The sequence below is a fragment of the Tigriopus californicus genome, chromosome 5 (assembly GCF_007210705.1).
Source record: "Tigriopus californicus strain San Diego chromosome 5, Tcal_SD_v2.1, whole genome shotgun sequence".
In the NCBI taxonomy this organism is placed as follows: domain Eukaryota; kingdom Metazoa; phylum Arthropoda; class Copepoda; order Harpacticoida; family Harpacticidae; genus Tigriopus; species Tigriopus californicus.
This window is the reverse complement of record NC_081444.1, coordinates 12,668,424-12,690,678: the sequence shown is the minus strand read 5'-3', so window position 1 is coordinate 12,690,678 and position 22,255 is coordinate 12,668,424. Positions and strand designations below refer to the sequence as shown.

General features: G+C 41.8%; 3 protein-coding genes across 5 annotated transcripts; 1 reads left to right on the top strand and 2 right to left on the bottom strand.

The window, feature by feature from the left end:
* Window positions 1–895: 895 nt before the first annotated feature.
* Window positions 896–13,159, bottom strand: LOC131880470 (probable sodium/potassium/calcium exchanger CG1090). 3 transcript variants are annotated; one of them, XM_059227123.1, is made up of 11 exons: window positions 12,404–13,159; window positions 12,079–12,304; window positions 9,709–9,922; window positions 8,477–8,719; window positions 6,691–6,791; window positions 6,472–6,516; window positions 6,046–6,233; window positions 4,047–4,270; window positions 3,644–3,832; window positions 3,365–3,574; window positions 896–2,346 (listed from the first exon to the last, which is right to left on the bottom strand). In XM_059227123.1, exons 3-11 carry the CDS (start codon window positions 9,896–9,898, stop codon window positions 2,015–2,017), a joined length of 1,722 nt encoding a protein of 573 aa, XP_059083106.1. In that variant the 5' UTR covers window positions 9,899–9,922; window positions 12,079–12,304; window positions 12,404–13,159; the 3' UTR covers window positions 896–2,014. The 3 variants fall into 3 exon arrangements, with proteins under 3 accessions (XP_059083106.1, XP_059083105.1, XP_059083107.1); XM_059227122.1 differs by having other exon boundaries at window positions 12,079–13,159; XM_059227124.1 differs by lacking the exon at window positions 6,472–6,516 and having other exon boundaries at window positions 12,079–13,156.
* Window positions 13,160–13,461: 302 nt separating this feature from the next.
* On the bottom strand, window positions 13,462–17,582 carry LOC131880469 (lysosomal alpha-mannosidase-like). Its single transcript, XM_059227121.1, has 12 exons — window positions 17,443–17,582; window positions 17,212–17,374; window positions 16,944–17,149; window positions 16,719–16,876; window positions 16,472–16,636; window positions 16,141–16,411; window positions 15,833–16,064; window positions 15,080–15,435; window positions 14,867–15,021; window positions 14,593–14,788; window positions 14,307–14,504; window positions 13,462–14,226 (listed from the first exon to the last, which is right to left on the bottom strand). Exons 1-12 carry the CDS (start codon window positions 17,579–17,581, stop codon window positions 13,520–13,522), a joined length of 2,946 nt encoding a protein of 981 aa, XP_059083104.1. The 5' UTR covers window position 17,582; the 3' UTR covers window positions 13,462–13,519.
* Window positions 17,583–18,796: 1,214 nt separating this feature from the next.
* LOC131881170 (leucine--tRNA ligase, cytoplasmic-like) lies at window positions 18,797–22,182 on the top strand. The gene is given in 1 exon segment (XM_059227950.1): window positions 18,797–22,182. A coding segment is annotated over 1 exon segment (3,213 nt). The 5' UTR covers window positions 18,797–18,889; the 3' UTR covers window positions 22,103–22,182.
* Window positions 22,183–22,255: the final 73 nt, after the last annotated feature.

Sequence of the window (22,255 nt, the reverse complement as noted above, 5' to 3'; positions counted from 1 at the left end):
CAAATGCCAAAATTTAATATTGTTTCATTGCTTTGGGAAGAAAACTATGCCATCAAAGTTAAAAACAATTTCAAAATAAAATGATGATAAGACCAAAGATCCCTAACATATTCATTAAGCGTGTTTCCAGTTCTCTTTCAACTTTTTCCATCTAAGAATATTGTTAGAAATCGCCAGACCCTTAATGAGCTAGATGACGCAACATTGCATTCATTGAAGCATGATCTCACAATCTTACAATCAATCTGACATCTACGGTCTTTGCGTCGATCATATCTACTCATACCATTTATAGCTACCAAAGCTATAAAGTGTCGAAAAAAAGCGTTCATTATTTCAATACTTTTACCCTGCATTCGACCTCGTTTTTGTGAATAACCAGGGAAGAACTATGAACGACGAAACTCCAATTGATCTTAGCCAGGCATCAGTCGATTTGAAATGAAATGCTATAGAGGATTCAATTATGAAGTTATCGATGTGAAAACAGATTGAAAATCATTATTACTATTGTAATTATTGTTTTTATGCTCTATAATATATTGCATATTGATCTAGTATTGGTGTTTTTTGACAATGGGATTTACAGCCCCTATTGAGAAGCCCACTCGTCACCCGAAATAACAGTTAAGGATCATTCATAACAGTTCTTTTGAGCAAATTTAGTGATTGGGTTATGCCGGATTGATTATTCTAAAACTCACACAAGGAACCATGCCATAACTGGAAATGCCTTATGGTGACGATGAAAGCTGGGCATAATAAACAACAGGGCAAAATGGACCTCGGAAAATAGAAAATTGGTCGTCAAGGAAAACTTTTTCATAAAAGTGTTAAAATTTCCATGTGGACAATAGTAAATACAAAGTTACATAAGAGCATGTTAAGATGTACATAAAGAGACTAGTTATAAGCTTTATTCACCCAAAACGTAATAGTATGTGAAATTCAATACAATAATAGACGAATAACAAGCGCTGGATTTGTTAGGAGTCGAATACAAGGCAACAACAATGGAAATTATAGATTTTCATAAGACAATCTGTGCTGGTATTATTAGGATCATCAGAGAGTGTGTAATAAAAAGAAAATTGCTCAGATTGTTATGTAAATTAGGTCCTAAAGTTTTGGGTAAGGCAAAAGTGAGTAATGATTCTAATATTGTTGTAGTATTTTTATCCTATCATCCTCAATTGGCTAACGAATTCTTGTTTCACAAACGAAATAAATGAACAAGTTATTAGAAAATGTGATGTAATAAAAATGGAATTAGCAATTTATTAGAAAACGTGATGTATGTTGAAGTACTGAAAAGTTACGATCTACTAAATTAACAATGATGACATAGACTGCAGCAACATAAATTTGGGATTACATTGTTAACATGGACTGAAAATGTTGAGTAAGTCCAACTGGAAAGTCAAAAAAAAGCAACCTTGCGGTGCAAATATTGCGTCTTTTTCTAATGGTCGCCTACGTTTTGAGAGGATGGGAAACTCCAAGGTTATGTTTCAAATTTAGCAGAATATGAAATTCGATGTTTCTAAACTTTGAAGGGGGAACACACCACTGATGTCCACATATCGGACATCTTGCACACTACAACCATGCACAATGTCATGTTCCTTAAGAATTTGAAGTTCGAGAAAAGATTAAGGAAGAGGATTACATCGAGAAACTAGCATGCACACTCGACACACTACAAGTATATTACACTAGTACAGTGATCCATCCAAAGCTGGATTATGAAGGTTGACTTTTCCATTGATTCGTTGATAGGTAGGTTGAAAGCCTGTTTCCAAATTGAAAGGTTGAGGAGGGAAGAAGGGCTTATATGTAATAAGGGTATTATTGAATTGAAGAAATCTTGAAATTGAAAACGTGGAGAATTGGTTTTTGAAAGCTAAAACGCGCACCCATACACACACAAACACAACCCAAGGAGTATTGAAATAGGTATACAATTGGGGTTGTTAATGAGGGGAGGGGGAGGCAGGGGGGGGTTGTTCATTTGTTAGTAGTTGCTCTCGCATTCGGGAGGATTGAATTCCCCAAAGATATTCAGCTCATAGAGGGAAGCAATGAGCATGAAGATGAAGTACCAAACAAGGAGGATGATGCCGAATTTCTTGTCCAATTTCCACCCATTGATGTGAGAAGCCACAATCAGAAAAACCACGGTGGAAAATAGGCTGAATGTGGAATAGATCAATCCTCGACTTCGGACGCGGACGTAAGTGCCCGGATTAACGATAGCTGTATCCAGAAACCAAGGAAGTCCAAGACAGACCAGGATGTCGAAGACATTGCTCCCAATGGCATTTGACACGGCCATATCTCCGTGACCTGAAGACAAAAAAACCCAGAGAGGATCATGTTTTTTGGCCTTGAATGGACTTGCACCCGCTAAATGGTCATGTCACGAACAATGCTTAAAGAGGGCTAATAGATAAAGTGATAATGAACCAAGGTAGGATGTGTCCTAATTCTCATTTGAGTGAATGTCAACAGATTTTGTTGAGAACCTCTCTCTTTCTTGAGATGTCCTTTGTGTGTGTGGCTGTCCACTCCAACACATCTTTTTGACTCATCCAACCGCGTAGGGTACTAATACTTTGTTTTCTTATGGCGTGCGGACGTAAAATGAACCAACCATTATTTATATATTTATATTCTATTTTCCCTTGGTGTCCAACAAATAGCAATCGACTACACACTTATTCATTTTTGTACCATTACAACCAAGCCATAAGGTTTTGACAAATCGATTCGATGGATCAAATGAAGCAGTACTTGTGATATGAGAATTTCCATTGTCAGAGAAACGCAATCGCCTACTTTGAACTTCAAACGTAGACTTCAAATGCATGGCCGCCCCCTTCTCCTTACAAATTAGTTGGTTAAGATTAACCATGTAATACCACTGAAATAATGCACTGGATGATGGAGAAATGATATTACGGAATTGAGTCAGCACATTAAGATCTTCGTAACGAGAAACTCACCCTAGGTCGTTACGACTTACTATTTCAATTTTCAGGTCTATCGAATGACTGAGTCAAAACCTTTGCCCGCAACACTTAAAGGTCACGTCAGAACATACATCAATGAATGAGCTTAGAAGAAAAGATTGTTTCATAAAATCTGTGCTTGGTTTGTGCTTCACCTTGAGAAGGCACATATTTTGATCCATCTGTTCATTCGAGACCCTGCATTCCCTTCCCTATTTCAGTGGTTTATAGATTGACTCAAAGAATGCATCTTAGCGAAGATCTTTCATTGGCAGGACGATAAGAATTAAGTATTTTGGGAATCCCATTTTTTATTCCAAACATGCACCCATTGAAGTTTGGCCCTCGATTACCTTCTTTAACCACGGCCACTCCGGAGAGAGCATCTGGAACACTCACACCCGCTGCAATGAAGGTGAGGCCCATGACTGTGTCTGGAATGGCCAAAGTGAAGCCAATGACCGTAATCATCCACACCATGAAGTAAGAGTACACCGAGATCCAAATGATGGCCACTACGAATGTCAGCACGTACAAACGGGCAAATTGGTCTGTGCGACAATCTGGAGCAAGGCAAAGGAATTGGATCAATCTTTGACTATTGAGCATTATTTCAAAGTATTTTCACAGACCTGGGATGGTATATTTGCACAGGAAGTAGAGCGGAAACAGTAAGTAGTACTTGACCAATTTCAGCATGTTTCCATCCATCGGTTTTTCCAGGGGATTTTCAATAGGCTCAACTGCATGGGCGGCGGGTGCTTTGGTGTCCGGATTGGTCGGAGACAACGGCAGTTCCACGAATTCTTCTCCTTTGGTGCCTGAAAGATTTCCCAAGAGACTCCATTGCATTTTCTCCTTGAGACTTGGGTATTTTTGCCAATTGTCCCAGTCCTTCTTTGACCAACTCCAGTCCAGTTCCAAATCAAAGAACAACTTTTCCTTTCAAGTGGAGTGAGGTCTGAGTGGCAATTATTTGCCATGTTACTACAGTACGTACGTTGTAGATCTTCTACCTTCTTTCCTATGACCTACCATTCGTCTTTTTGCCATCCATCCGGCCATAGCCACTTTCCAAGTCGTCCTGTTTATCTGCACCCGTTCCACCATCCACATTGGCTGCTGAAGGAGGTGGTTTGGTCACGTTCCAAGACTCGGGCACCCTTAACTTGGAGCGAACCAACACTTCAATGTGCGAGTTGAAGGCCATACCCACACAATAGGCGACGTAGAGGATCAAGAAAAAGAGAGCTTCAGGCCTAAAACAAATATTGAATCTTTGTTGACATGATTTCTTGCCAAGGTTATTTACTTATCCTAAACCACAAAGGAATTCTTGACAACCATCTTGAGGTAAAGTACCTTTACACTGTAGAGAAAGATCCTCAGTAAAGGGAGAAGAAAGGCTAGGAATGTGCGGCATTTCTGCTTGGAAACAAATGGCTCGCCTACACTTTTAAGAGAATTCTGATTTATGTCATATACAGGGTACGTGAGCAAAATCTGAACACTCAGTACAATTTTAATTTCCCGCTTTATAAGGGAGCTGGAGACTTGGTTGGAAAGAGGATAAACTCACTCAATGATAACATTTGGTGATCTTCATGATAAAATCGAAAATGGAGTCTATATTGGCACAGACACATCAAACTTCCAATTTGCTCCGTACTGGAGCCTCAATTTTAGCCACATCCAAGGTCATCAACGTCTCTAGAACCACTGTCTATGCTGCGAAGGAGACATTGGATAACAAGGAAGATCTGTAAAGAGCTTCTTGTTCAGGAAGGGCCAACAAGAAGCAGCCAAGGCAGTTTGTTGGACACCTAAAGGCAAATTTGTTAAGGACCCCACAATCTGCATGAGGTGCCTCTCCAATGAGTTGAAGGTGTCCCAGACAACAGACAGGAAGGCAATGGGGGAGGATTTGGGCCTGAAAAACTATGTCACCACTGCCCGGAAGGAGAAGAGGCTAATCAGGTGCAAAAAAAGTCCTCAATGTCTTGAAGAGCAATGGTTTCAATCTGAAGATCTTCTCCTGATGACCTTGGATATAGCTGAAATTGATTCTCTAGCGTGGAGCAAATTGGAAATTTGATTTGCCTTTGCCAATTCAAACTCCATTTTCAACTTTATCTAAAAGATCACCAAATGATATGAGTGAGAGAGTCTATCCTCTTTCCAACAAAGGAAACCGTAGGTCTCTTGCTCTTTTAGCAAGCGGGATATTTTTAATAATAACATCTTTATTGCGAAATATGTTATGCACAGTCTCATTAGATATAATTTTGTATATTTGTGTTTACATTTGGGATCACAAATTGGTAATTTGGGGCCCAATTTGGCCTTAAGGAGCGCCATTCGAGGCGCATATCCACTAGATCGAGGGGGAGACCTGCGCTTGAACTCATGAACCCAAGTATAACTCGGTCGCGCGTTAGTCAACTACGCTACAACCATTGTACTGAATGTTCAGATTTTGCTCACACACCTTGTTCGCTATTCAGCATCCTTCTTTTTGTTTAATTGAACAATTAGGCCAAAAGCCATCGGCTCACAAAATTCAGATCATTTTTCTCGGTTACAAGCTCTATTCTTGTTAACACTCATGTAATAATAGCGGCTTTCATGGAATCTTTATTTCATCTTGCTATTTGTTCTCTAGAATTTGTATTGATCCAAATTACCATCACTTTGTCTGGCTTTTCCTTTCATCTTGTTTGATGACATTCTCCTCAAACCCAATCACATGCAAAGGTAGACTTGACAAATGTAATTGCTCTTTTCAAGTTGCATTATCTAAGCCTCGAGAACAAAGAGAGACCCCTACTTGAATACGTCATAAAACAAACGCAAAGCCTTAGATATTCTCAAAAACCGTCTCAAATGGTTGGAATGGAATAAAATAATTCACATTCCAAACTCTTAAACACACATTTGGAACGCCCTCTAATCCTCGTCAAGCTTCTTGTGACTAGTTCCAATTTTGGATCAGGCATGCAAGGACATTGGATAACCATTCCGGTATGTAACCTACCATGAAATGACCTCATTGGCAATGGTGAAAAGGAGCACCGTGATGGAAATGAGGTAACACGTGCAATCTCGGACCACGGAGTACCAATTTAAGAAGAGTACTTGTTCGGCTGCCAAAGCACAAACCGCGATCACCAGAGTGATGTTGAAAACAGCCGATCCAATGACTCCGCTCACTCCAATGTCATCCTAAAATGATTTGCATCGTTGTTTTAGTTCGGATTTCTATTAGCTTGGCATAAAAATAGACAGATAGAGCACTAACGCAAGATTTGAATACATCGAAATATGTTGGGTGTGAACTCACCTCAACACAACTGTTGAGTTAAAACGAGAAAAATTTAAAAAAAGCAAACAACAACGAGCATTCACACATGAATTGAAAGGACGTGTCTGAAAACGTAACAACACAGAACCTCTGACTTACTTCCACGGTAGCATCTTCGAGTGCTTCTAAAACAGTGACATGTTTCTACAAAAATCAAATTAGAGGTCATGCCAAGATGAATGAATGTTTTAGGTACGTCTACCATAGCGACCCTGGTCCATTTGGGTCGTTTCGCTAATTATGGTTTCGTGTCCTTGGTGTTGCATCCAAGTGTTCTGAAACTATCTGCAGTAGTAGCTATAGGCCATTCAAGCTCACCTTGGCCACAAAAACCCCGATAAGTGCCGTGGCTAATTCCGGTCCAGATGAGCCTGCGGCCATGAAGGTTGCTCCTGCCACATCCGGGGGAAGGTTCAAGACTGAAAATAGTATGTTAGTAATTAGGATGGGAGATCAAGGAGACCCATGAGGATAACTATGAGGACGTTTTGTTCCTTTGCTGGTAAAATTAACGTTTGAAACATTTTGTTTGCGAAACTGGTCCTTCAGTCATGGTGCTACGAAAAAAGGTCAAGTTCGTTCAACGAGTGTGTTGCGCCAAATTCGCATCACTGACATTAGAAGGCAGTTTTTTGGTTGGGTTCAGGTGGTCTTCAGAGTATTCCGAACGTACGATTGTTTGCATTTGGAATGCTTGAATAATTATGACATCAATATGAAATCTAACGGCAAAAGTTGGATTTAAGTTATCTGCTTGGAACACGTTTTTGGATCAATTTCTCCGTTTTTCAAATTCAAGGTAAGAAATAAGATACCATTTGAGCATTTTCAAGTTGGAACGTACTCCAATTTCATAGATGCGTCTGCCATCAAATTAACCATCAAACGAAATAAGTGAAAGAATCTGTGGATTAACATCATCATTAGTGGTCACTACTTGGAATGATATTGGGCAAACCAAAAGAACTTTCAGGAATTTAGTTTTGCTTTCATAGGATAAAGTCAGAGTCCAATGTTAAACAAAAAAAATGCTCTGAGCTCAATCAGCAATTGTTTTTCGGATGAAAACTGCTTTTGAATATTCGTAGGAGCCTCTATCGGTATGTTTACAAATTATCCTATATGTTCAGAATATGTAATTCTACTTGGTGAGTGCCATTCTACTCTAAATTCAGCAAGCTCAAATTTCAAAAGGTTGCAATTTTCTATAAGCCCATTCCAAGGACTGGCAGTAATGAAATAACATCAAATGCAAAACTAAGAACTTAATAACAAAAGCCTGACCTTTTCTGAAAGTTTTTAAATTGATTAGCATTTTTTTTGGTGCATTTCATCAAAACATTTGATTGAAATCAGACGGGCGCTATTTTGGCATAACCTTGTACTGTTTCCAATTGGTTCCAATTTTTAGGCCCAATTCGTCGGAACCCTAATCATGTCCTTGATGTATCTGTTTTCAAGAATTACGAGCACTTATGGGAAGTTCCACAATTTAAAGCGGATACATATCAACATATACAGGATCTATTTTTCCTTTTTGTTGTCACCAAGTCTAATGTTGAGTAGTTTAATCAAAATCAGTGCACGCGCTCAGACACAAACTGTCTTTTTACATGATCTCCCAGGTGACCAAACTACATTGGTTCTTGTGGATTGAATTCATAAGGAAAGTCCCAGACGGTAGACTTTTAGGCCTTTACCTGCCTGCCAAATCTTGAATTGTTATCATTGCGTGCTCAAAAAGAACAAATCGGACTTCAAAATATCTTTATTCAGTAGTTGAGATGAATTCATGATGATGTCGAATTAATGTAAGAAATACTTGTTTGCTTCTTGGCCGTTGTTGCATCCTAAGCTTCTTTCGTATGATTTTGTTATTGAAACTCTGTTTTAAGTACGAAACTTTGGGCTCTAATCAAATGATTGCTGAACGACATCAAACCTCTCGTCCGTTGCCCAATATCTAGCCAATAATAAAAAAAACTCTAAATTAAACGCGCTTATTTGCATTTAATTTGGATTTTCAGCGTATTTGATAACATGTTCTTGCACCTTTAGTTCCATTCCAATGCACCACTTATCGATCTCTATTATTATTGATTACCTTCGGCGAGTTTCTCGAGAGCTGGTACAAAGAAGTCATCGCACACAATGGCCAATCCGATGAACATGTAAATGGCCAAAGCAATGTGGAAAATCAGTCCTCCGTAGCGCCTCTGGGTCTTGTTCAGGATCGGTTCCGGGAATTGTTCGATGGCAGGGGGCATACAATGACCCGGCTTGAGTTCTCCATCCGCCTCAAAGTCTCCGTCATCGCTCTCAGTCACGTTCAAAAGACTTCGGGATCCTGGAATTCAATTCCTCTCTTACATCACGGAAAAAGAATAGGGCATCGAGCTCTCATTCCTAGAGAGGTTTTTCGACGAATAGCGAGAGGAACGAAATTGCAACAAACGGAACAAAGGCATTCGGTTTTTTTGCTATCATTAAAGAAATACCATGTTTTTTTTCTCTTAATATCATTCAAAATGAAGCTGGTAATAAATCAAGCACAAGTTGGTGGACTTGAAGAGGACAGCTTTGTTTGGTAGTTCCTAATTGAGTTCCAAGTTCCAAGGAAATTACCCGATTTGAGGACAATCTACGTGGTTTGGAAATCTACTTCTTTTCTAGAGAAATTTGCTAAGTGACGATCTAAAAATAGCTAGTTACCAATAATCCGTCTTTTATCTTCTAATATAAACAACGAACTTTTTGTTCATGAATTTAAGTATTCGCACAAAATCAAATAAATAAAATCACGCCTATAAAAACTAAAATTCACTGATTTGCAATACTTTTGATGAATTGGCTCATTATTTGTTCCTCTAGAGAACATTGCGAGAATCTCGTTTTTCATTGTTTTAGGGATGACGGTACTTTTAGAAACTTTCTTAACATCTATGGGTTTAATTCGAGATAGTTGATAACCTGTCAGAACGTATCTTATTCTCCTTTGAGCGATTGCGTGTAAAATTTTATCTAAAAAGGTGTTTGTCCGACCCAATTTGGTATTACTTAAGAGTAAAAGAAGTCTCATTATTTCAACTTTGATCGATCAACAATGCACAAAGCTAATTTTTCGATCGATTTCTTTTATGATTTTAGAGTGTTCGTCTTAAGAGAGCAAATACTCGAGCCTTTTTCGTAGACACAAATATGAACCATTTTAATCTCCATTCCAGGCCTAAACACAACCAAAGTTTGAAAAGTGGTCTTTCAATTTTTTGCCACTCAAATCATCTCCTGCTTTACCAATTAAAGTGTACGGTACTTTCATCAAAGCAGATACAATACCTTTCCACGTGGGTTCATTCTCCGCTTCCATTTGTGGTCTAAAGTAGAAGTGACTGAGGCAAATCCAGGTTGCAAAAACCACTCCAAGAAGCATTCCCCGCTGAATGGGCGAGACCACACGCCTTCGTCTCAAGGGCACAAATTTGGGGCGAACCGAGCCCTCTGGGATCATGGATGATGCCAGGACCATTTTGAGAGTAGGGAAAACAATTTCCTATATAAGTGAAGACAAAAACCATCTGTGGATGAGCCAACCGAAAGGAGAACAATAAGGTCTGTTCTCGGGCACCTTCCTAAAGGAACAGAAACTGTCACCCACTTAAGTTCTTAAGGTGATTATCCAAGTTTGTTGACTTTCAAGCCCATTTTTTTGACCTTTTGTTCAGTCAAGTTGAGGAAAACTGTTATTGCAGAATACGCATATTGGACATTGGACAGCACTTAATTTTGTCTTGGACAGCTCAAGCCTTTAAAGGCCCTTTAATGACATAAAAGTGAGTCTTGTGGGAAAACTGCTATTTCAAAACAAAAACCTTTGTTCCTTGGGGACCAAAAAAGCCATTTACTAAGAGGTCTAGGTTGAGGCCGCTTGGTTTTGAGTTGCCGTGCTTCATCAGAAAATAAAGAAAACAAGTTTGAAGGGCAAAACAAAACACTCGCCTCAGATGAAAAACAGCATCAAAGAAGCTTGGATTTGCAGGTGGTTGCATATATTGTTTAAGTACAAAACAAGACTAATTTTTGTTTCTGCACAAAGTTTGTATTTAGCAGGACTAACTAGAAAATAAAATTGCTTGTAAAGGCATTGAAAAACTCAAGATGTCGCAATATATTCCTTAAAACCCTAAACAGTTCCGAGTAAAATCGATCCTGAAGTATCAATTTGGAGATCGTTGAATTTGAACGAACAAAGCAATGAATGATAAATAGGTCTGTTTTTTTTTGTTAATTTAGCCTAAACTTTGCAATTCTATGAGCTTTGTCCCAACTCGGGATTTAGGGCCAATTTTAGTGACCGTAGAAGCTTAATGTGCGTTTTGAGAGCATCATCAAGCCCTCGAGAATCCAGGCTAGTTCGAACAATGAAGTCCACATCTCTTCTTTCTCGGGCTCCTTCATTGTTTAATTTACTTCCCTCCAATATTCGTAGGAAATACCTAGGTCTTGTTGATCCGGTAGCATCCTTCAAGTCAGACTTGGACAAGTTTTTAGATAGCATACCAGATCAACCCTACATTCAAGGACTAGCTCGGTCTGCCAAGTCAAATTCGTTGGTAGACCAAATATTATATAAAGATTGAAAGGTAATGAATAGACGAATTATAACCTTTCATTTTAATAGTACTGGAGATTACATTCCCTGCAGCGGTTAGAAAAGCCCGTGAAATACCAAGCCAGGAAAAAGAACCCAATTTTCTGATGCTTGGTGTGGTCATTAAACGTAAATAGATATTGATTTGATGGATTTTCAAGGCACAGTGTTTTCGGTTTCTATGGTCATTTCCAATATTTTTCTTTGATCATTTATCATAAAAGCGTACTATTTATACCTTTTCTGTGTCGAAGTATTTTTGAAAGGATTGTACAACAATGATCTGTAGAATGTAACGTCAATATGACTTGAATGCACAATTCACTCTCTATCAGCACTTTATTTCTATGCAAAGTAAGGTGAATGCAAAAACTGATTGTTAACACAAATTGTTGTTTGTTGATGGTTTGATGCCTGCAAAAGGCGGGTTGGCTATCATTCATTACATTACAATATCCCTACTGATTAAAGGGCCTACGTGCAACAACTCAACTTTCAGGTCAAAAATCCTTTAACTTTTTGCTTAAAATTCGTGCTAATATTAATGACTTACATCAATGCAATTTGATTACTTTGAGCCAAAAGCTAGCCGACGTAATTCATTTTTATCCAGTTACATCCAAAATAAAAATACAGTTCTTCCGCATGCTCGTATTGCATTTATTGCACGTTAAATGCATGGTTGATTGGTCTTCAATTCAAAAAAAAGAAGAAGAAAAAAGGTATCTCCATTTTCAAATTGAAGGTCATAACTGGGCAAAGAGTAATAGTTTCGGCGTTTTCGATCCCCCATTATAATTAAGGTCAATTTTACCATTAAAAAAATATAAACGTTTGGTCAGTGGCTTTTCAGTTACAATGCTATGATTCACTAAATGAAACCTGTTCACCTCCAAAAGAAGTAATCTTCGTTTTGTTTGAGAGTGAAACACATAGATTCCCTCCGATGAGTCACGTTTTAATAACCGTCATAAAAAATACATGCTCCGAACGATCTCTGAGAGAATGCTCAATCAAGCTAATTAACCACAATGTGGATGAACTGCATTGAAACTCACGTGAGGGGGCCGAAAAATAACGATACCAAAAAAACGGGCGATGTCCTCTTGAAAGGGAGTATTTTCGTGGACAAGGCTTATTCACTTTCGTTCCATTGACGGTTGTTGGAGGAGATCACAGAATAACACAAGTAATGTTAGAAGCAAGTAACAGGAGGGCAGACACAACAAATCACATTTGGGTATGAACAACCAGTTCCATTGAAGATGATCTCACTCGGTGAATCTATCACATAATCGGGATGAAAGCATGAATCGATTTATACATTTTCGTTTTCGTTTCCTGGAGCTTCACACCAACAGCAACCAGGTCACTTTACCATACCCATTCCTTTCCAAGGCTGCTGACTCGTCTGCTCCTCCTCGTGCTCTTCTTGAGCCTTTTTGGTCGTCGTCCTCTCCTTTTCCCCCAGTTTGGCCTTCACGACCAAGCAACCATACACTCTCCACCGCTATGGAACAACCGAACTACCGAACAGTCCACGACTGCTACACTCGTTCTTCTTTCACAACTGTTCCATCACTGGTGGGTCCATGGTCGGTCCTTACTGGCGAAGAACCACAAGAAAGACGACGACGGGGAACATCGCTGTCTCGTGATGATTTGGGCTCATAAGCTCAAACTGAGAAGTCTTCGAGTCCGACCGACCAACCGACCAACCAACCCAGAAACATTAAGCCATTGCAATACACATGAATATAACGACTGGAGAGGATTGGCCGACACTTGACGGTTCTGGACATGTGGATAACGAGCACTTGAAGCCCAGATGCACTTGAGAAGCAAATTTTCGGAACCGCATGGGTCTAATCCCACGCACTAAGCAACCGCTCAAAGATGGTCTGATTTTTTCTGCTTGCAGAGGAACCCGTTCGATACCACGTCTGTTTAGAGACCTTCATCCAGAAAACCGTCACGGAAGGGTCAAATCCATCAATCAAGTGGACCTGAATTTGCCAGTTGTCCTGTTTCTGCCAGCTCCACACTACGTGAATATATCTGTTCTTGAAATGAGCCTAGAGTTGACAGTTCCCCACCCTCTCTCTCTCACACACAAACACAATAGCAAAGCTAGAATTGTCGTTTGCAAAGTCTGATGCTGAGGCTTTTCAGTTCCTACTGTACGATTCGTCTACGGGTGTTCTTTCAGTGTGTCCTTTTAATATATATAGTGGATCGTCGCAGGCCAGAGAATGGAGGAACGAGCGCTCTTCAGTGATCCCCTATGTTATGTTCCAAGCGTTCGAGATCCCAACGCGGACGAGGTTCAGGCTTGAACTATCAAGCGTCTAACTGGCTCTACGTAGAGGCCAGCATTTGACGTAGCGTTCACAGTGTTCACAGTATGTGGCCTGCTTGCTAAAATAATAATGCTGTGAGCAAACATTGAAATGAGCAATGTGATTGTAAATAGGTATACAGACACATGGTGTACGATCCTTAGCTTTCAATTGTCAAAATAAAGGTTCGAATCTGCATTGGTTCCAAACTGATTTGAGTGTCTTGTTGACGTCTGACCATCGAATGGTACGCGTCGTGCTCTGAATTCCAACTGTGCGTGTTCCAATGGAGGCGTTCCATGGATTCTAGAGGTGCATTTCCGCCCAGAGTGGTTTCCAGAACGTCTAAGACGGTCAAACCTTGGAAAAGCTTATTCAAATCGATGGTGGTGGATTGGGATTGACGAGCATGCTTCTCTTGTGCTTCGAAGAAATGTTCCAATCTCAATAGGATCTGGCCGTCATCCCATGGTTCCAAACTCACCACATGGACATTATCGCCGAGTTCATCCGAATTGATCCCGGACCAAGTTTTCTCCACTGAGGAGGCCTGCCAATCTTCAACCGTCTCGAGGGTGTCAAAAAATAGCAATGATGGTTGAAGGAATTGCTCTTGCATCTTGGTGCGTCGCCAAACAGTCGACAAGGCTTCATTGCCTTGGAAGAAGAAGTGCTTTCCTCTCACAATGAGACCAGACTGATCCTCGAAAGCGGTCTCGTTCAGAACCTCCAAGAGTCCTCGTCTGTCATCCACCAAGGTTCGTCTATGCACCATCAGCTCAATTTCGCCATCCTTCAAACTCGAGCCTCCTTGACTGCGATCGTTCAAAAGTGACAATTGACTCGTTTCGTCCCCAATAAAGATGCCTTTGGAGGGAAAATCATGAAAACCACTTAGTCATGACAATTGATTGCGTGGAAGAAATGACCGTGTTCTAGTTTCGCACCTGAGGTAATGGGATAGTAATTAGAGGCAATGGGCTCCTCTTGTGCACCATCTTCCAAATCAAATGATGGTCTGGCATCGCGTTGTCGTTGGATCATCTGGCGTCCATTGGCATCCGTGAAAAAACGGCCTTCATTAGCCACTCCAGAGTCAGTGTATCTTAGGATAATCTCCTTTCCCTGAAGCTCATCTCCATCAACTGAAATACTCAAAGTCAGCGTTTTTTACAGCCACATGGCTTTGCGTGATTGGGGAGACACTGCTCATACGGCATATTAGTTACTCACTTGGGATTGGTCCCACTAACCATTCGACTTCGTATTCAGGACTGTCTTCATACTTTCTCACAATGAGACTGGCCCAGTCGATGCTCAGCTTGAGTCTCCATTCGTTGAGGAGCCCTCCCTCATACTTCTCCGATGACACAATGGTACTCATTTCGGCCTTTTCCTCCAGAGGCCAAAATATATAAGCACCCGAGGCCTGTTAGAAGAAAATGAGAAGCTACTTGTTGGTTTGGATCATTGGGGAAAGAAAGCTCCTTGTAAGCTCAAAACTCACTTGGGTATCGTAGTCCTGATGGGACAAATAATGACCCAGTTGGACATTGAAGTTGTCTGGCATCTCTTTTTGGAAGTCCTCAGGGGACATGTTTTCAAGGGGTTTCAGAAGCGATTCGTCAATTGGGGTTTGATCGATGTAAATCACCTTGTATCCTTGAAATCGAGAAAGCAGGATGTGTTCAATGCTCAAGTTTCCAATCCAATTTCTTACCCATGGCAGGGATATTGGTTACTCTGAAGATTGCGTCAAGGACAGCTAATGACTGGCGTCTCTCCTCCAAAGCCAAAATTTCATTGGGAATGGGAACATATTCCACGCTAAGCTCTGAAGTTGCATCAAATGCTCGGACTGTCATTTTATCCTGAACAGGGAGTCTGACGTTGTAATTGAGGGCTCTGGGTAAGGGATTGTAGATGGTAACGGTCAATTGACCATTTTCCTCGGTCCAAGAACAACTACTGATATTCAAGCGAGAGCAGGTGTAATCGGTGTCCTTCTCTATAACTTGATTTAGGACAGGGAAAATGTGGGACGTCATTGATCCTTGAGCCACTAATTGGCCTTCGCTGAAAAATAAGGGAACGAAAGAGGTGTTACTTGCATGCACGTACTGTAATCAATAACAACAGATATATTACAGAAGAGCATTTATGAACACAAGCTAAAGTTTACTAATACTTTCGATATCATTACCGTACACTCATCTTTATCATATCATTCCGGGCGTTTGGCTTTAAATCACATGGAAAAGTATCACCATTTGACCACGAAAAACTTAAAATACTTTTAGGAATGCTCACTTATGACGCAAACTAACAACTTATCTTTCAATCTAGAATTTAAATTCAGTGCGATTTCCTTAACTCACGAGCAATCTTTTTGACTGAAGTCTAATAAAAGCCATCACTTTCGAAAGCCTAGTTCATACCGGTTAACCCCAAAACCTAGGAACCAACGCCTTACTGTAATCGCAGATGGTAATCGGCATCCACATCGGCGTGGTTGGTCCCAGTGATGGCATCATGATGTTGTGCCACTCCCAAGGCTCGCTGAAGGTCGAAGAGCTCGTCCATATTGGGGGCCTGGAACAAGGCCGCCACTTGCTTGGCAGCTTGGAACATGCCGTTGGTTTGCCTTTCATGGAATTTGAAAGACGGCCTGGAAGTGAAATAACCAGACCAGTAGGAATTGGGCCCTGAAAAGAAGTTGTCATTAGTTGTTGGAGGAAAGTTTTCCAACCTAGAAATAGAGAGAAAGAGAGAGAGTAGTACCATCAGCGTAAGGAAAGAAGTCATCCGTCTTGGTGGGCCATGTCAGGCCCTCGTCATTTAATGCTTTCAGGAAACAAGATGGGGTGGAATAGAAGGCTCGAATGTTCGTCTCGCCGGACCGCTCATTCACGTACTTGATGAGCTTGTCCAAGTTTTGGTAGTTCAAGTTGGCAATTTGGAAGTTGAAATCGCCGCCCATGGTGAACATGAGATTGGTTTGACTTTGGTATTTCGTCATGTTGGAAAGAACCGTTTCCACAAACAAGTCAATCTGGTCCCAACAAGAGCGTAGATCAGGGATTTGTATCTCCTTGGAAGTTGAAATTCTTACCTTTTCTTTCAAGTTATACTCTCGGAGTCTAATGTCATCCACAATTGGATCATCGTCGTACCTCATGTCAAATTGAAATCCAGAGGGAGCTGCATAAAGATCGGTGAAAACTCCCGTAAAGATGGACGAGTCCTCGCCCAAAGAATCGCTACCTTCCCAAACCATCTATTGATCCCATCATATGCACAGAAGATGACGCATTAGAGAGAGAACCCACCACGTGTTACGAGACAAGCATTCTTCAAACCTGCATTTCCTGGCTCTCCATTCTCTGGGCTTTGTCCCTATAGTCAATTCGGGCAAAGAAGAGCCCATCAAAGCCCATTTGAGCGAACAGATTAGCCTGTTCTTTGGAATGGCCGAAGGGGTCGATTTGCCAAGCAACGCGTGGAATCCCGCAATCACCTGCAAGCAAGGAACTTGAACTATTTTCATTTTCTTGGCAATCCTGCATCTCGCCATCTGCGTTTACCAAAGATGTCTTTAATCTGTTTGAAACCCAAGGCCATGTTGTCGATCAAACCCGTGTAATGGGTGGCTGCTTCGTCGTTCATGGACCATCCTCCGCCAATGAACTCTATACGGCCTTCATTCACCATTTGATGAACCATCGACTTGGTCTCTTCCGATGCTTGACTCCACCAACGCCAGAAATAGGCAATTTCCACTTGAATGAACCTTCAATGGGAACGAAGGGACAGTATGTAATCGGGGCATTTCAAGGCCACGTTGTGCCATACTTTTTAGATGGATCCAATGAGAGCTCTTGCACTATCCCATCGAAGATATATTGGACACCAGCTCGCTGAACCCATTGTTTGTCGCCATAGTAATATTGATCCACGGTCTTTTTCCAACCCACGTCATCATGCGAGTGGGGCACCAAATGCACATTGATCATGGCTGGAACCCAAAATCAGATTGAGCCCCAAAAATGTAATGGTCACAACACCGAGTTTACTTTTGAGTACCTGGGTCGATTTTTGGACATCCGTCATAGCCACATGTGGCCTCTTTAGGTCCTGGAACAAACCATGGGGATGTACCCCACACTTCTAACGAGAACAGTTGGATCACCAGAAGTGGGAGCGCAGTTCTTATGGGACCCATTCTGTCTAAATGCTAGTTTTATGCAAGATGAACCTGTGTCAGGACATATTTTGTGTATAGGGTAGCCGCCACAATAGGTCATCATCAAGGCAGTCTAAGCAATCGTATTTTTTTCTGATATTTTTGTATCATTTCGTTCATTTGATTTTTTCTGCATTTTTCACCGACTCAAATTAAAAAGGTTGACTATTTTCATTGATTTTACCCCATTTTCCTATGATTTAAAGGGCTTCTCAAAAAAAAGAATTTATGCAAAATTGTTCATTTTTGGCCCATTTCAGTACATGTGCTTCTTATTGTTTTAAAGCGATTTCTTTCTGAATTGTTTGATTATCTCGTCTTTTGTACCCCTTTCAAGATTATATCTTGTCAGCTTGCTGAATCAAATTGCTCCGTTCATGCCCAAAAGCTTTTTTCGCAACATACGTATGTATTTATGCAACAGTGCATTACTGTGCACGATTGGAAAATCTATACAAATGATGTTTTTTTTCAAACAAACTATTGGGGGTTGGTTTAGCAGCCTTTTGTCGACCTTTCACTGTTGGCTCTGTGAACACTTTCAGGTTTATCAGGAATGCAGAAAGCCATGTTGCAAAAACAGTCATGTAACATTGACCATTTGAATGGCAGGAAAGTAACCAACGACTATCGCTATTCCATTTTTTGACGAGGAATGATCAAGTAATGCAATACTCATTTTGTTCAAACTAGCTGAACCTGAAATCCGTTGCTTTTATTGAGGAACCATTAAGCAACGTCATTCAAAGGTTGCGGGTGCCAATAAATATGCTTTTCCGTTGGAGTTTCTTCACCTCCTGCCTCCAAATTGACGAAATGTGGCATTCTTATTCTCCTTTACCATCCTTTATTCAATTTTGTCCTTTTATACTGCACAAATCTATTCTGAGTCACTTTCAATCCACATTTTTTTCTGCTCTTAGAATTCCGCTGTAAAATGAGGACTGGTCTTCTCATCCATCGCTCAAGTAACTGTTCCAGGTTGCGTGATGATTGACCATTACGCCCATAATCCATATTTCCATACTTATAAGTCATCATTCATGTCCGTAGATGAAAAAAGACACACTCCGGTCTGATGAGATATATTACATTGTCCATTTTCTCGCCAGAAATGAATACGAACATACAGCAGGCAATCATTTTCATTTTTCATTTTCGCACTTAGTTTAAGTCTCGGCTTTTCAGCTGATGCAATCAGTGCATGCCGTGTGGCAAGATCAGGACTTGATTCTGTTCCTCATTCACCCATATCTTAAGGATCCTCCGAGAGAAGATTGGCGAATCATGGCCGAACCCGAGCGAAAAGGAACCTTCAAAGTGGAACGTCTCAAAGAAATTGAAAAGGACATCCAAGACCGTTGGGAAAGTGAGAAGATCTTCGAGGAGGATGCTCCCGCCCAAGCTCAATCAAAGGAGACCTACTTGGCCACATTTCCGTTCCCTTACATGAACGGCAAGCTTCATCTCGGGCACACCTTCACCCTTTCCAAGGCTGAGTTCGCCGTGGGCTACCAACGTCTCCAAGGCAAGCAATGCTTGTTTCCTTTCGGTTTCCATTGCACGGGCATGCCCATAAAGGCATGTGCCGACAAATTGAAGCGGGAGATGGAGGACTTTGGGAATCCACCCGTTTTTCCGGAGCATGAAGAGGCTGTGGTGGAGGAGAAATCAGATGAGCCCGTCATCAAGGATAAGTCGAAGGGCAAGAAGAGCAAGGCAATGGCTAAGGCAGGGACGGCCAAGTATCAGTGGCAGATTATGCAGAGTTTGGGGTTGGCTGATGATGATATCCGGAATTTTGCTGAAGCCGATTACTGGCTGGATTACTTTCCCCCCATGGCGGTGTCGGACTTGAAAGCCATGGGACTGCACGTGGATTGGCGGCGGAGCTTCATCACGACTGATGTGAATCCGTTCTTTGATTCGTTTGTGCGTTGGCAGTTTATCCGATTGAAAGAGAGGGAAAAGGTCAAGTTTGGCAAGCGATACACCATCTACTCGCCCCAAGATGGTCAACCCTGTATGGACCATGATCGGAGCTCAGGTGAAGGTGTTGGACCGCAAGAGTACACTTTGGTCAAGATGAAAGCCATTGAGCCCCTGCCGGAAAAGTTGCAATGCTTCACTGGCACGCCTGTTTTCCTCGTGGCAGCCACACTTCGACCGGAAACCATGTATGGTCAGACCAATTGTTGGGTCCGCCCCGAAATGAAGTACATCGCCTTCCGGGTGACTAAAACCCAACAACAATGCGGCGAGATCTACGTGAGTACGGCCCGGGCTGCCCGAAACATGGCGTATCAAGGCTTCACGGAAAAGGACGGCGTGGTGGATGTTTTGTTGGAATTGACCGGACAAGAGATCATGGGCATGCCATTGAAAGCTCCCATGTCCGAGTATGAGAAGATTTACACCCTTCCCATGCTCACTATCAAGGAGGACAAAGGTACGGGGATAGTCACGAGTGTTCCCTCCGACTCGCCAGATGATTTTGCCGCTCTCCGGGATTTGAGGAACAAGCAGCCTTTCCGTGAGAAGTATGGCATCCAGGACGATATGGTCTTGCCTTTTGCTCCCGTGCCCATCATTGAAATTCCGGAGTTTGGAAACTTAAGCGCTGAGAAAGTGTGCGACATGCTCAAGATTCAAAGCCAAAACGATCGGGATAAGCTGACCGAGGCCAAAGAGCTGGTCTATCTAAAGGGTTTCTACGAAGGCAAAATGCTCGTGGGTGAGTTCAAGGGCTTGACTGTTCAAGAAGCCAAACCTCTACTGAAGGATGTCATGCTGAACGCCAATGAAGCCATTCTTTACATGGAGCCCGAGAAGCAAATCATATCCAGGTCGGGAGATGAGTGTGTTGTTGCTCTCTGTGACCAATGGTACTTGAATTATGGCGAAACTGAATGGCGAAAGATTACCCAAGCTTGTTTAGATAACGTGGAATGCTTTCACGACGAAGTTCGCAAGAACTTTCATTCCACTCTCGATTGGCTGAAGGAACACGCTTGTTCAAGGACCTATGGTCTTGGCACAAGGTTACCTTGGGATGAATCTTGGTTGATTGAATCCCTTTCGGATTCGACCATTTATCATGCCTACTACACTGTGGCTCATCTTCTCCAAGGTGGAACTTTCCGCGGCAACAAAGGCAATGCTCTCGACATTAAACCGGAAGACATGACTCCTGAAGTGTGGGATTACATATTCTTCAAGAAGTGTGCTCTTCCCAAGGACTCGAAAATCTCCGAAGCTAATTTGGTAAAAATGAGGACTGAGTTCCAGCATTTCTACCCGGTCAATCTTCGCGTGTCTGGCAAAGAACTGGTACCCAATCAATTGACGTACTATCTTTACAACCATACGGCTATTTGGCCGGAGAGCCCTGAACTTTGGCCCACTGGTATTCGAGCCAATGGTCATCTCCTCCTTAACTCTGAAAAGATGTCCAAGTCCACTGGTAATTTCTTAACCCTCCGTCAGGCCATCGATACCTACTCTGCCGATGGAATGCGATTGGCTTTGGCCGATGCGGGTGATTCAGTGGAAGATGCCAATTTTGAAGGTCCGAATGCTGAGGCTGGAATTCTGAGACTCTACACCTTCATTGAGTGGGTTGACGAGATGCTTAAAGGCGAGGCCACTCTTCGGTCCGAAGGTGCCATGACCTTCCACGACAAGGTCTTCAGCAATGAGATGAGCAAGCAGGTTAACGCCACCCAAGCCTCATATGATAAGCTGCTCTTCAAGGAAGCGTTGAGGAATGCCTTTTTCGAAATGCAACGATCTCGTGAAAAGTACCGCGAGTTAAGCGGATCAGAAGGCATGAGGAAGGATCTTATCCATCAGTTCATCGAGTGGCAATCCATCATCCTATCACCGATCTGTCCCCATGTTACCGATTAAATTTGGACCAGACTCCTCGGCAAGAAAGAGTCAATCCTCAGATGTGAATGGCCCAAGACGTCTGAGGTGGATGAGATCGTTATCAAGTGCTCAGAGTATCTCATGTACGCAGCTCGCGAGTTTCGACTGAAGCACAAGAACTATCTCCAACCCATGAAAGCTAAAAAGGGAGGAAAAGCCCCACCTCCCCCGGAAAAGCCCACCCGCGCCACTGTTTATATCGCTAAAACTTACCCACCTTGGCAATGTGCGGTTCTGTCAACTTTGAAGGAAATGTACTCTCAGAGCAAGGACGGAAGTCCCCCGGATAACAAGAGCATCTCCCAAGCTTTGGGTAAGAAAGAAGAGCTCAAGAAGTGGATGAAGAAAGTGATGCCGTTTGTGGCGTTTACCAAAGAGCGTGTGGCAGAGCAGGGAATTCAAGCCATGGATTTGACTCTTGAATTCGATGAGAAGACGGTCCTCGAGGATAACATGGAGTACCTGAAGAACAACCTCCAGCTGGAAGAAATCGTTATACAATACTCCACCGAAGCGAATGAGAAGACCCAAGAAGAATGCCGCCCTGGTGTTCCATTTATCCAATTCTAATGTGGTTTTGATGTGACGATACCTGAGAGACATGCCATTCCCCCGTTCCAAACAGAAATACATGCACCCTTCTCACCCAATTGTCTGTCTGTCTTACTTTATTCTAGATAACTTCGCTTACGGTGTTGCCAAGCTAACAATGATTGATTGATA

Excerpts from the sequence above, each read along its gene's own strand:
- LOC131880470 (XM_059227122.1), bottom strand. The coding sequence starts at position 9,898 with ATGGTCCTGGCATCATCCATGATCCCAGAGGGCTCGGTTCGCCCCAAA. Across the intron at positions 8,720-9,708 it reads GAATGAACCCACGTGGAAAG|GATCCCGAAGTCTTTTGAAC; the intron begins GTATTGTATCTG and ends ATTGAATTCCAG. Across the intron at positions 6,792-8,476 it reads TCTCGAGAAACTCGCCGAAG|TCTTGAACCTTCCCCCGGAT; the intron begins GTAATCAATAAT and ends TACTATTTTCAG.
- LOC131880469 (XM_059227121.1), bottom strand. The coding sequence starts at position 17,581 with ATGGGTCCCATAAGAACTGCGCTCCCACTTCTGGTGATCCAACTGTTC. Across the intron at positions 17,375-17,442 it reads ATGTCCAAAAATCGACCCAG|CCATGATCAATGTGCATTTG; the intron begins GTACTCAAAAGT and ends TTTGGGTTCCAG. Across the intron at positions 15,436-15,832 it reads GATTACCATCTGCGATTACA|CGAAGGCCAATTAGTGGCTC; the intron begins GTAAGGCGTTGG and ends CTTATTTTTCAG.